At 49.6% G+C, this 13,047-nt stretch overlaps 1 protein-coding gene across 1 annotated transcript; it reads right to left on the reverse strand.

The window, feature by feature from the left end:
- Positions 1 to 451: 451 nt before the first annotated feature.
- MLEC (malectin) lies at positions 452 to 12,803 on the reverse strand. Its single transcript, XM_082293515.1, has 5 exons — positions 12,588 to 12,803; positions 9,175 to 9,353; positions 7,649 to 7,825; positions 7,432 to 7,489; positions 452 to 6,260 (listed from the first exon to the last, which is right to left on the reverse strand). Exons 1-5 carry the CDS (start codon positions 12,790 to 12,792, stop codon positions 6,031 to 6,033), a joined length of 849 nt encoding a protein of 282 aa, XP_082149641.1. The 5' UTR covers positions 12,793 to 12,803; the 3' UTR covers positions 452 to 6,030.
- Positions 12,804 to 13,047: the final 244 nt, after the last annotated feature.

A 13,047-nucleotide genomic window follows, 5' to 3' on the forward strand; every position in this document is an offset into this window, starting at 1 on the left:
CTCTGCTCCAGCTGCATCCACCTCTGACAGGGTTTCAAACTGAAGGCGGGGCAGCTTACAAAGCCCCAGAAGGCAGATTACATCTCTCTGGTGCTCCAGCTCTGAGCAGGAAGCAACAAGGTTCACATCAGCACTTTTAAGAGGATGTTGTACCATTCAATTTGCACTTAATCGCTCAAAACAACTGGCTAGAGATCACCAGGGCTGTATTGGAGGCAGCAGCAGGATGTTACCCTGCAGTCAGCCAGGCTCAGCCTCCCTCACATGGGTGTAAACCAGAGGGGGCTCCTCTGCCCCTTCCACCAGAAAAAGAGGGACCATCTCATCCAAGTGACAATATAATTTTGTTTATTTTCCTTTAGCACACTGCTGGTTAAACTGCCAGACAGTAGACTTCAGAACATTTCCTCAACCAAACATCCTGGGGAAATTAAAAAATAAAACTGCTACCATGTACCAAAGATAAAATAACCCACCTCCATGCCCATCTTCTCCCCCAAACTAGTCCCTGCAAAGCCGATGCAATCAGAAATAGATATCTGTGCTTTTCACCCAGGGCCCAAGCTCGCTGCAAAACAAACTAAAAAAATGTCACTGCAAGTTGTTATAACACAAAGCAATGGGCAGTAAAATAAAAAATCCTCCTCAAAAATACTTTGTACTGGTAACACGTACAGATGGAGATTTGTCCCCACACTGCTTCAGCCTTTACAGACAGCTTAGACCTGCAGCTTTAAGTAGTTTGTGATGTGTCCTTAATGCCAGTGGCACAGGTCACTTCCACACATCCACAGCCAGGCACTATGGAATGGTGGGATCACGTGCCAACGCTGACTGCTGCTACACCAACGGGAACCAAACACCAGCACCACCTCTCACAGTCCTGGCTGCTGCCTCCTGGCATGAAGCACAGATCCTGCCTCTGCTCCCACAGGCTCTGGGGCTGCTTTACCAACCCAGCTGCTTGTCAACTGGGAAAGCCCTGAATGCACAAAGCCCTCAAGGAAACCACAAAAAATTCAAGCCCCCACTCGCCAGCAAGTTTCCAGCCACTGCTTCACTCCAGAACTCCAGCTCATGAACTGCCACAGTGTGACAGAACAGCCATGGTAGCACAGGAGAGCACATCCCCATTAAGTGTGACTGGGAACAACTCTGCATTTCCTGGATTCACACTCTACCCAGCTAGACTGGTTCAAGCTGTACTTTGCCCCTTCCCTCCAAATCTCCATCACACAAACCCTTTAGCAGAGACCTTTGATGTTTGCAAGAGATTATTCACATTTTCTAATCAGCCAGCACAATTTCTAGGAGGCAGGAAAGCACTTGCTCTGTTGATTTTTTTTTTTTAAGCACTTTTTAGGAAAAAAAAAATCAAAACCTATCAATAACCTGCAGTAGCATCCCACCAATCAGACTGGGGACAGCATCATCACATCCCTCCCCCCCCATCTTTCCCTCAATCTCCAAAAATAGTATTTAATATACAGCAATAAACTCTGAGCAAGCCAGAGTCCCGGAAGACATGGACCTGCTTTCACCTCTCCCATCCAGCCCAGCACCTTTCAATGCTACAATACTCCGGGGTCAAATCCATTTGGATCCAAAGTGAATGCACATGCCCCAGACCCGCTGGGCAGCACAAAGCAGGGGTGCAGCACAGGAGGTCCATCCGTGTGATCACATTTCTAAGCCTTCACAGCTCCAGCCTGGTGTGTTTGTGCCGTTGAGAATACTTGTGTGAGCCTGTTCGGGACCAGCTGGTGGAGACAGACTGGTGGAACCAGGCTGACATTAAAATAGCATCCTTGAATTTTATTAGGCTTTGGCATTTGTTGCGGAGATGCAGAAGTGCCAGTAGGTAAATTAGCAGTTCCCATTTCCCTTGGATTTTCAGCAAGAATATTTTCCTCCCCACCATAAGTGCAAGAAGCAGACCGATCTCTCCCACACTTGAACACCAAACAGAGCCTGCAACACTTGATAGATTCTGAGCAGCTGCAGAAGTGTCTCACATCAAGGGCTGAAGCTGCTCTCATGGCCCTCTCCCTCCTGCTGTTTTCTATCAGCAACAGGCTTGTTCAGCCCATAGTTCCTGTAGCAAGACACTTCCCTGGCTATTGCAATCCCATTTCAACTTAAAGGCCAAGGCACAGGTCCCTGCTCTGTTCAGACCTAAGCAGCACAGGGCAAGCCCTCAGCAAGTAAATTAGGGGTGCAGGACCCCCAAGTCCAACTCTGCACCCAGAAGCTGTAAGTGCCATACAAGTACCAGGACCCAGCGTGACTCACTCAGCTCTGAACTGCACAGACACCCAGGCACTGGACTGTCTGGAAGTTCTCCATCCTGCGTTCAGGAGATTTCTGGGGGAGATCAGACCTGAAGGAGCTCTTCCAGTTCTATCCCTTGCTAGATTTTCCTTCAATTGACTTTAAGGGCTGGAAATAAAGATACTTGCTCCCAGTTCTGTGCTTCAGCTGTGACCTCCAGAGATGGCATCCAGGAACAGGGAGACAGTCCCCAGCTGATCACAAGGGCAGGGAATGCCTGTCCCTTGAAAAAAAACCAAAAGCTCAGAAGCTCCTTAAAAAAAAAAAGAAGCCCCTTCAAATAGACTTTTATTTAAAGCCTGAGAGAAAGGCACCAAAAAGAGAAGGGAATTCATTTGGCTTTCTCTTCACTGCCACCTGGGACACTCAAAAGGGTCAGAGATGTTTAGTCACACACAGAGAAGACTTGAATGGCCTGCCTTGAAGGAGGGGCTGATGGGACAATTAAAATAAGCTTTGAAACCACTATGCTGAGGCTGGATCCAGGCCTGGAACATGACAGACAGTGATTTTCCCTTTATTAAGTGGAAGTGTTATTGAAATTGCCTCATCTGCCCCTCCCTACACAACATGAATCAAGCCAGGGTCTGTTCTGACCCAGCTCCCCACACTGCTGCGCTCCATCTGCCTGCTGCTGGTGGGAGGAATCAGCACAAACAGGCTTGTCTCTAACCTATCTCAATTAAACGTCTTGGATATTCCCTCAAACACCCATTCTGGAAAGCCACAGCCAGCTCAAATTTTTCTTTCCCTGGTCAGGACGAGGTACCTCGTTACACCCCTCCATCTGGCTTGCAGATACTAGACAGAGATGGCCAGAGGAGCTGGAGTACTCCATTCCCAGCAAGGTGCTGACTGGCCGTCCCCCACATCCTTGGTGCTCCCACACGGTTTGTTTGAAGGCTCCTTCCAAAGCAAACCTGCCAGGAGGGGATGGACCAGGAAGGAAACTGCTCATAGTTTCCTCAACAGGGTCAGGAGCCCCCCAGAAACCAGCTCTGTAGTGAGAAAGATGCATAAAACCAGTCAAAACAACTAAATTGAAGCCATGAAGGATGAACTATTTCTCCTCCCTATTCTTATTCAAATAAGACAAATTCATTTGAACTGAGCAACTGGAACAAACCAGATCACACCGTGAACAGCTCTGCCTTGGGGCAGTTGATAGCACCAAATGGGTGCCCTGGCTGCCAGGAGAGGCTGGGATGAACTATCCTAGAAGACTTGTCTCCAACTTCTGCACGTCTAAACACACACCCTTTCTCCCATGGTAGGTAAGGTGCTGAGATTACTGAGTGAGCCACAAAAAGCTGAGTGATTCATTGCTTCAAGGATGCTCAAATAAAACGCACCCTAAAAGGCCTGGAGGAGAGCAGCTCCTTAGAGAGATGCTTGCTTTCAACCCCAGGTTCTTTGCTTAACAAATCAGCATAGTTCATGGTTCTCAAAACTGATAAAGATCTAAATGTCTCTTCACTCCAATTAGAGCAATCCCAAAACCGCTGGAGAATCCCTGCAGGCACTGTCACTGAACAAATCAGAGCTCATATTTTATAATAGTTTCATAAATATTAGGATTTTAATAGTAGCTAGAAGATGAAGCAGACAACTTCAAGCTTACTACCTTTCATCCTAAGGTTTGCTCTTCAAGATCTGCTCTCTCTAAAGCCTGTCTTCTCCTTTAACTGGGGCAGGGACTCTCTTGCTTCTCTCCCAAACTAGCTGTTACCCTTTGTGCAGTTGGACAGAAGGTAATTAAAGTCCTGCTTGTTTTTCAGCTCAGACACAGAATTAGGGTCAGGCCTATAGCAGTGACGTGTGTGACCAGAAAGGCAAGGTTCAGTAGCACTGATGCAGAGAGCAGTGTTTTGTCACCTCCCCCAGCTCCCACTCTGGAGTCCCTGAGCTGACAGCTCTGATCACAGCTTGAGGGTCAGGAGGAAGTGAAGGCTTCAGCTGCCTGGGCCCAGCAGGACAGAAAAGGCTGCTCCTCCAGTTCCCTTGCCAGAAACTCAGTAATTCTGCTGACCGTGCTCAGCCCTAAGAAAGGCTGACTCACTGCAGGGGATCAAACCCAGGAACAACTGCTAGGAAAATGCAGGCCCAGAGAGGCAGAGCAGCACGGAGGTCACCACTCAGTGCCACTGCTCCGGGGAAAGACAGAACACTTCTGAGGACAATGGAGAGAGCATGAGGTAAAGCGCTCTGTGAGCCCAGAGCTCAGCAGCATGAAAGCTGATATGTAAAAACCCAACCCTGCCTGGGACAGATCCTGCTCCAGCACATCTCCCTCCTGGCCAGCCGGAAGTCCTCAACATGTTGGAGGCCAAGACCGTGAGAAGGTAGTTCCTCAGAGCCTGCAGCTCTGGACCAGCAGGTGCAGCAGTGGCTTTCACTCTGATCAGCCTCTGTCAGGCAGGCACAGGCTCTGCACGCAGAAACAGAAGCCTCTTGCAGAAATACCCCTGGGGGAAGCAAGTGACCTTGTCTCCAGTGCTCTGCTCACTTCCAGATCTCTGGATGGCAACAAATCCCCTTGCTCTGCAGGACTGAAATGTTGGACATCTGCCCCTTCACTACAGTGCCTGGATATGCAAAAGGCCAAGCTCACACACTGCAAACACTGACCAGCTGCACTTCTCACTGCCGCAGGCAAGGCTGCTCCCTACAGAGGGAATGAGAGACCACAGGGAGCATTCACCAGGTTGCTCTGCTCTGTCCTACGGCACAGGTTTCTTAAGAGTCACGGACAAGGGAGCTCACCATTAGGAAGGTCAAGGAACAAGTCCCAAACCTCCTCTCTAGTTCACCTGATTCTCAGCTTCTTCCAAAGAAGAGGTCACTTGCTAGAAAGGGCAAAACAAGGAACTCGGATTAAAACAAAACATTTGAAAATAAAAGGATATTAAAGGAAACAAAAGCCATAATCAATACAGAAAACAAGTGCATCTGATCAGACACTAACAACGTCAGCCTCTCGCAGGCTACAGCAGAATCCCTCTGCGATGGAACAAACATTACAATTGCCAAACTAGGAAAGTCTCTCCCAACTGGTGCAGCAAATCAGGCCAGATAAATCCCTCTGCTCCTGGCACAGCTTGCAGTCTTAGGAGGGGACCGTCTCCACGGAGGCTGGGCTGGAGCCTTGGTATTTTTATGCAGATGAGTACCATCCATCGTGTTGCACACATTCAGGGAGATGCTGAGCCAGGCTCTGTCCTCCGTAGTCGCTTGACACCCAACAGCACCACACTTCCACACTCCTGAACAAAATGTGTACTCTGGCCTTGTTTTAAAGAATTGTTTTCCTGCTTAAGGAATCATATTCCACCCAGTAAAGGCAAAGATCCTACAGCACATGGCTTTCTCTCAGTGTGGGACATGGCCCAGGACTGGTAGCATCAGCTTTCAATGGCCCAATACACACCCAGCCAGGACTCAGTTCACTCTTGGATGCCCCAGGGAGAATCAGAGGCTGCACATGGTGCGAAGGGGAAGGCAAGGGCCTTGCTGCTTGCTGGCAGGGAGAAAGTAAGCTCCCTCTTACCTGGACCTGCTATTCATTGCTATTCATTCCAAGTGAATCTTTTTTTTTTTTTTTCCTTAAGTTATGAACAATATGGAGAAATTGAAAGCAACCATATTCGGTCCAACTCCTTCCCTCCCAGCCCCTGGGCTGATGCACTGTGGGGCTTGCTCTCACAATCGGCAGAGGCAGAAGAGGGTAGGAATGAAGACACCAAAGGCCACCAATATAGGAAACATGAGGCTGCTGTTGTCTGAAGCATAGGGGTTTGGTGTGCGTGGGCCTGACTGAACCCGGTTCTTATTTGCCTGTTTTTTGACACTGGAGCCATCATCATATTCATCTTCATCATCATCTTCCTCTTTTTTCTCCAGACCTGGGTGTGGCTGCAGCTTTGGAACATCTGTTGAACAAGACAAAAGGTTGCAAGCAGGCAGGATGTAAATTAGGAGATCACTCAACACACTTCCTTCCCCTCTACCTGATCCAACATGAACATCGGCAAGAGGGCACCAGAGACCACATCAAAACCACAACCAGAACACCCCAGAAGAGAGGAACATCTACCACAGAGGATCACATCACTATTTCTTTTCTTCACAAGATAAGAGCATTCAAGGATCCAGCCTGCAGAAATACTACGTCCTCCCATACTATCTACATGTCACACAGACAAGTTAATGCACAACAGCACACTTAGGGCACACATTCAGATACTGCAGCTGCTCAGTAAGATCTAGTCAAGAACAAGCACCTGCTGCCTGCAGGACCAGCAGATACAGGTGCAAACAGGAATGGGAACAATCCTTTCCATAAACAGTCCTACTCCACATCACTGCATCCCCCGAGCCTAGAGCTATGAGAGCAGCATGGCCAAGCCCCACTCAATTCCAGCCTTCTGAGCCTGGGGCGTGAGCTGCAGGTGCCACCTGGCCACAAGGTTCTTACCAAATCTTCAGCAGCATCTGACAATCCCTGACTAATAGTAAAGCAAATTGATGTTTTGGTCAGAGAGGGATCCTAAACCCTCCCAGGTCAGGAGCTAGAGGGGCTTCAATTCCAGCTCATTTATAAAGAGGGTGATGAAAGAACAAGGACTTTTCCAGCACTCCCCAGAGCTATTCAGAGGAACTGGTATCTGGGAAAAAACACTGCCTTGTCCTCAAGCTGAGGAGGCAAAACAAAGCTCCAGGTAAGAAATACGTAACCACTAGCTAAAATAACTGTAAATTATTTGTCTGCTGGGTTGCTGCTGACATCCAAGGCCAGGGGGTATTTATCTGTAGCTAAAAGCTGAGACTGACCAGACATGTTCCCTTCTCCTCTACCCCATATACAGGAAATTCCAAAACAATTTGATTTTTCTCATTCCAAAATGACACAAGCTTTGTGACTTAGAGGAGAACATGGACAGTACACACCTACTTCACTCTGCAACCGCGCTCTGTGGGAACTCAGTGAAAGAGAAACAATTTTGGCAGATGTGGGTCAGCAAGAACTATGATCTCACAGTCTAAGAAGCAACAGGCTGCTCTCCAATGGGAAGAGCCTTCTGGCTCAGAAACTGTGCTTACCTTCCACTGTTCCCTGCAGGACGTATAGGGCACAGATTTTCGGATTGTCATAGTAGCCCTAGAAAAAGCAAAGGCAGAAGTCAGTGCTGCAGCTCTGAGACAAGGAATGGCCTCTCCACCTACCAACACCTCTCCTCCTCCAACCCACAGCTGCACCACATGACTGGGGAAGAAGGGTAAAGGGAAGATAAAGGCTCTGCCCTGAAAAGCCTATTACCTTTACAAACTCAATGTGGAGCTTTCCTGTGAATGTTGAAACCTCTCCCTGGACACTCAGTTTTCCCTTTTTGATACTCATGGGAATGATCTCATCGTGAGCTGTGCTGTGTCCAACTCTGTCAAAAATGTCCAAGTCTTTCACCACCACGTGGCCATTCAAGCGAACATCAAACACCTTCAGGGTGGAAGAAATGACAGAGTCAGAACAGACTCAGGCACGTGACAGTTGAAATGGGAATAGAACAGGAAAGGTCTCTGCTTTTTATGCACCCAGGACCAGAAAGCATTGTAACATGCACTGGCCCACTCCTTTGGGAAGGATTCAGAGCCCAAAAGCAGCCAGGTAAAGACGCTAAAGCATTAACAGTGTTTTCAAATACCCCGAAATCAGCTTCCTCCTTTTAAAACACCCCCTACATCTGCTTCAGACCTGAGGACAGCACAGTTTTATTCTGGTTTATTCACTCTTCTCTTTCACAACTTTTCTCCTGTCTGAAGACCTGCTCCTACTACCCTGGGGTGGCTGTGACACACCACACCCTAGGGAACGAAGCCATTTTTAACTAACAGCCTGCAGCAGAACAGAGAATAGGAAACAAGCTGTTGAGGAACACAGGGTTTGAAGGAGGTAAAATGTTTAACTGCTAACCACATCTGTGAATTCAGAGTGAAAGTCCTCCTCAGGGCTGTAATGACTCAAACTTCATGCAGCACCTGGGGAATCCCAGCAGAACCACATGAAGGAAGAGGAACCAAAGATGCCTCAGCCCTTCAGTTTAATCTGAGGCTGCTGTTTGCATCCGTTCTGTAAGCAAGCCCCACCAGTTCTGTTCCCTGAAATACTTCTCTGGCAGGAAGGCAGCACAGTGCTTAAGGAGATCAGCCCTAAAGAAGCTGATGGAGTCAGAGGAAAGCCAAACTAAAACACAAACCACTCCTACCCCATTTTATCACAAGGCTTTTAGTTCTGTTTGCTTCTGTTTCCACTCCTGTACATAGGAGATTTCAAAAGTGGACAAGGATTATTCTTCTCCAAAGAGCAAAAAGCAGTTGAATTTAACTCTGCTTTCAGGATCAGACTGAATCAGTATCAAGTCTTGTTACATTAGTAAAAATTGTTTTGAGTAGGCTATTTAACCCAGATCACCTCCCTGCTTCAATCTATGCAATACTTCCTCCAGCATAACCGTGCTGTCAAGTCAGAAGCAAGTGTTCAAGGAAAAGCAAAAAAACTTCTCAAAGCCACCACAGCCTAAAGAGGTCGTAAAACTCTACTGCTACTTATGTTTAGTTGCACACATTTGTTTGAGCACTTTGAAATGAAATTTTCCAGTCCAACTGTATAGCTGGAATGTGGAAGAGAGCTCTAAATGTTCAGAGCCTGTGAGAGGTTAGGATCTAAGTTAACAACTAGTGCTTTACTTCACTCCTTCCTCCAGCATGCAAAGCAGCAGAGGCAACCTGAGCCCACACAGTCTTAGTCAGGAACTCACATCAGAGGCACACAAGGAGCTTATTGCTTACCTTCTGTTGAGACTGTGCAAAATACACCTCTGCAAACTTCAACACCAGCACATAGTCACCCTCCTCTTTGATGGGAACTTCATAGCCAAAGGTTTCCTCATTGTAACGCTCTGTCTGGTACAGAATCTGGTCTTCCGCATTGGATCGCAAGATTGGCAGTTTCATGCCATAGTCAGAAGCTGCATTTTGAGCACAAAAGAGTGACAGGAAGGTTTACATTCTGAGGAAGAAACAATTTATATACTCTTGGAGAGCTTAACTCCACCAGTGGCACTAGCACTCACACCGTGTCAGACCCATCTCCCCTACTTGCTCTGATCAGGTGGCAGCACTACCAGAGCAGAAGCACAGGAAGTCAAAGCCTCGAAATTCAAGAAATGTAGGAAAACAGGTCTGGAGACCTGCTGCAATCTAAGACACAGTAAGCTTACTCACACCACTTCAGAAAGAAAAGCCTGTTTCAAAAACATTACACAAAGCCAAAGGACTTGGCCACTGGCTCTTGCTTTAAAGATGAAAACCACCTAGAATATTTTTACAATATTTTCAAATTTCAAACCCAAGTACAAAACTAAAACAGTTAGCATAGGACTGACTCAACTCATTGACACAACAGATTTGAAGTTAGCAGTTGATTGCATCGGGTTTTAGAGACTCATCCCCCTCAACTAAGAACCTGGGTAACGGCAGAAGAGTGAGAAGTATTAGGCATCTTACAAAGCCCTTTCTTCTCACCACAGCCCCACAATACCTGTCAGCATAAAGATGGGATGAAAGAAGCAAGAAAGATACACAAGCGTTTCAAGAGCACCAGTAGCTCCATCAGCTGATGTTCTCAGAGCCATCCAGCTGAAATGGGTGCAGTCTGCAGGCATCTGAAGAGACCCCTGAGAAGGGCCCAGACACCACTCCCAAAGAGGACAACTGATAAAATAAGAGAAATCACAAAATTTGCCTCTCTTCAGTGTTTCACCACCTCTACAGCAGCCCCCAAAAACTTTAACCCCACTTGGTATGCTATTGTGTCAGGGTTCCTGTACAATGCAAACTGATGCAATGCCTGCAGAGCTGCACACCAAACAATTGCCCAGCGATGCAGGAGGGAAGACTGTGGACACCATCCAGATGAAGTTCTCCGCTGACACTTACCTCTTCCACCCCCATTTCCATGGGAACAGACACTGCATTGGCCAAGACAAAGGAAGAACTACTAACCCAGTGCACATTGCCAAAGACAGAGCCAATGCAAACGAGTGAGAGGAAATTAATGCCAGTTCTTAGTCTCCTGTTTCACAGAGAGCTGCTCAGGCAATTTTCCACTTCTCTTTACCATTCAAACTTGGGCATGAGGACTGAAGACTAACCACCAGAAATACAGAGGGTGAAAAGTTTAACGTGTCCTCCCACACAGGTATTTCTGGCCAACTACGGATTACAATGATAGCAAACCAAGGACTCCACAGAAGCCAGCTCCTATTAAAGGAAAGAAAGTCCTTTCATAGGCAAGAAGGTAACTGGAAAGGAAGACCTGTCACCTGCATGTCAGAGCTCTGTTGACAGAGCTGTGGAGGCAAGATGGGTTTTACAGCACGCTAGGTGCTCACTGGGAGTGAGCAGTACACACCAAGCTGTAACTCTAATATGTTTGGCACCTGCCTATTTTGTAATTGCCATCAGCACAGTCAGTCCTTTAGGGCACAGCAGCTGAACGGAGGCTTGAAAAAAAAAGTTTTCATTCGCCTAGAGGCAATACAGCCCAGAATTACTACTCCTAGGTCATTTCCTCCCAGTCAGCCATATATTTCTGCTGTAGCCCTTACATGTCTATCACCACAGAGAAGAGCCCAGAGCAAACAAACAATGGTGCGATAAAAAAGCCATTGAGGGAAAGGCAGCTGAGAGTTCAAAGGGGTAAAGTCTCCACTGTGCCTGGCACCACTGGCTGAAGCCGGATTACTGTAACAGCCTGCTGCTCAGAGGAGACAGCACAGGCTTTCCACAAAGTCACAGTGTACTTGAAAAAGACCCTTTTTTCTCCTCAACTCAAAAATAAATAGTTCAAGTCCACAAGGATATTCAAGTCACACATGTGAAAGGTCTGTGAAGGGAAGCTGACCTACAGTGATCAGGGCACCTTGTGTGACTGGGGCAGCAGCTTCCACGGGTGTGAAAAACTGTATTAGAATTTAAATATGACCTCCACTGTATCCACTGTGTCCAAATGGCTCTCCATTTGGGATGCCACTCATGCAGGGTAAGCAATAGCAGTTCCAGCTGTATAGCACAGGAAAATCCTCACCATCCTACACAGAAACAGCAAAGGTTAGACTCAAAAGCCAACAGAGAGCTCATCTTCTCCACATTCCACCACTCACCTGTAACTGGCAGCAGAGCAGCTCAGCATAGCTAGCTTTTCAATATATTAGTGAATCGACTACGTTTTGGTGCACCAATTACCAGAAACATGCACAATTCAAACTGTGGTGTTCTCAGGGGAAGTAGGAAAAGGTAACCCAAGTGCAATATTAGCTCTCCATCCTGTCTTAAATGGTAGGCTGAACATTTTACTGACTTGGTAGTTAGAGCAGCCGACGATATCCCATCTGCCTCTACTTCTGCTCGTGTCCCTGCCCTTGAATAACCAGCCACGGCTGGGGTATGGAGCAGATCAGCCGGCTGCACCTTCCCCCTGCCGGGCCCAGCACCGGGGCTCCAGCGAGCAGCCTGTGCTCTTCGCTGTGGGGACCAGAATGCTGCAAGCATCTGCTCACATCGTGCGCGACCCGGATCCGGCTGCAGAGGGCTGGAAAAGCTTGTTCCCACTGCACCGAGCGCGCTGCGCACTGGGCTGTGAACTGGAGGATCCTGCTGTGGAACCCAGGCTCTTCGGTGGAAAACTATAGAAAAAAAGAGACCGGCGGGCGCACGCGGCCGGGTTGGCAGCTTGACCGCTCCCGCCACCTTTCCAGCCGAAATCCCACTCCAGCCCTCGCGGAGCCACTTCCCCTCCGGCATTACACAACCCCGCAGGCCGAGGCCAGGAACACCATCCCGCAGGGCTCATCCTGCCGACTCTGGGGCCCCGGGCCCGCACCGCCACGGGGAGGGGAGACGCAGCCCCAGCTGGGCCCTGCGTGAGGACGAGGTTGGCCGCGGTCCCGCGGGTGACAAGTGCCGGGGCTGCCTTCGGGCCATGACCGTCCCCGGGCGGCTGGAAGAGAGGAGCCCCCGCCGTCCTGCGGGGACACCGACCGATCCGCCGGTCTGCAGCGGGCAGGACGGCGCCGGGGGCGCGCGGATCCCGGACGCCGCCGGCACAGCGGGGCCTCACCACCCCCGCGAAGCGGAGCCGAGCGGGACCCCCGGGCAGTCCCGCCGAAACCCCCCGGCCCCGGCGTATCCCCCGCCCTCACCTCGGCCCACGCGGCCCTCGAGTGGGTCCTTGCGGAAGTGGATACCGTTCACGTCCACATGGGCATCGCCGCCCGCGTTGACGGCCCAGACGACGCTGTCGGCAATGCCGCCAGCCGTGCCCCGCAGCAGCAGCAGCAGCGGCGGCAGCAGGAGCGGTAGCACGGGCGGCAGCAGCGGCGCCCCGCGCACACCGGCGCCCACCATGTCGGGCTCCCGGCGCCGTGCCCGCCCCTTCCTGCCGCCGACAGGGGGCGGCTTACTCCGCTGCCGGGGCGGGACGAGCGCCGACCAATCCGCGCGCCGAAACGAGAATATTAATTACCCGCCTGCCTGCCATTAGACGGCCGCTGGCCTGTATCTACATATTCATAAGGCGGCAGGCCAATGAGCGGCGGCGATGGGCGGGTTGTGCTGAGCGGCGCGGGAAGGGCGGCGGGAGCGGCGCGGGGAGCCGGTACC

Source organism: Coloeus monedula, assembly GCF_965178545.1.
Source record: "Coloeus monedula genome assembly, chromosome: 18".
In the NCBI taxonomy this organism is placed as follows: domain Eukaryota; kingdom Metazoa; phylum Chordata; class Aves; order Passeriformes; family Corvidae; genus Coloeus; species Coloeus monedula.

Excerpts from the sequence above, each read along its gene's own strand:
- MLEC (XM_082293515.1), bottom strand. The coding sequence starts at position 12,792 with ATGGTGGGCGCCGGTGTGCGCGGGGCGCCGCTGCTGCCGCCCGTGCTA. Across the intron at positions 7,826-9,174 it reads TTGCACAGTCTCAACAGAAG|GTGTTTGATGTTCGCTTGAA; the intron begins GTAAGCAATAAG and ends TCCACCCTGAAG. Across the intron at positions 6,261-7,431 it reads CCTGCAGGGAACAGTGGAAG|ATGTTCCAAAGCTGCAGCCA; the intron begins GTAAGCACAGTT and ends CTTGTTCAACAG.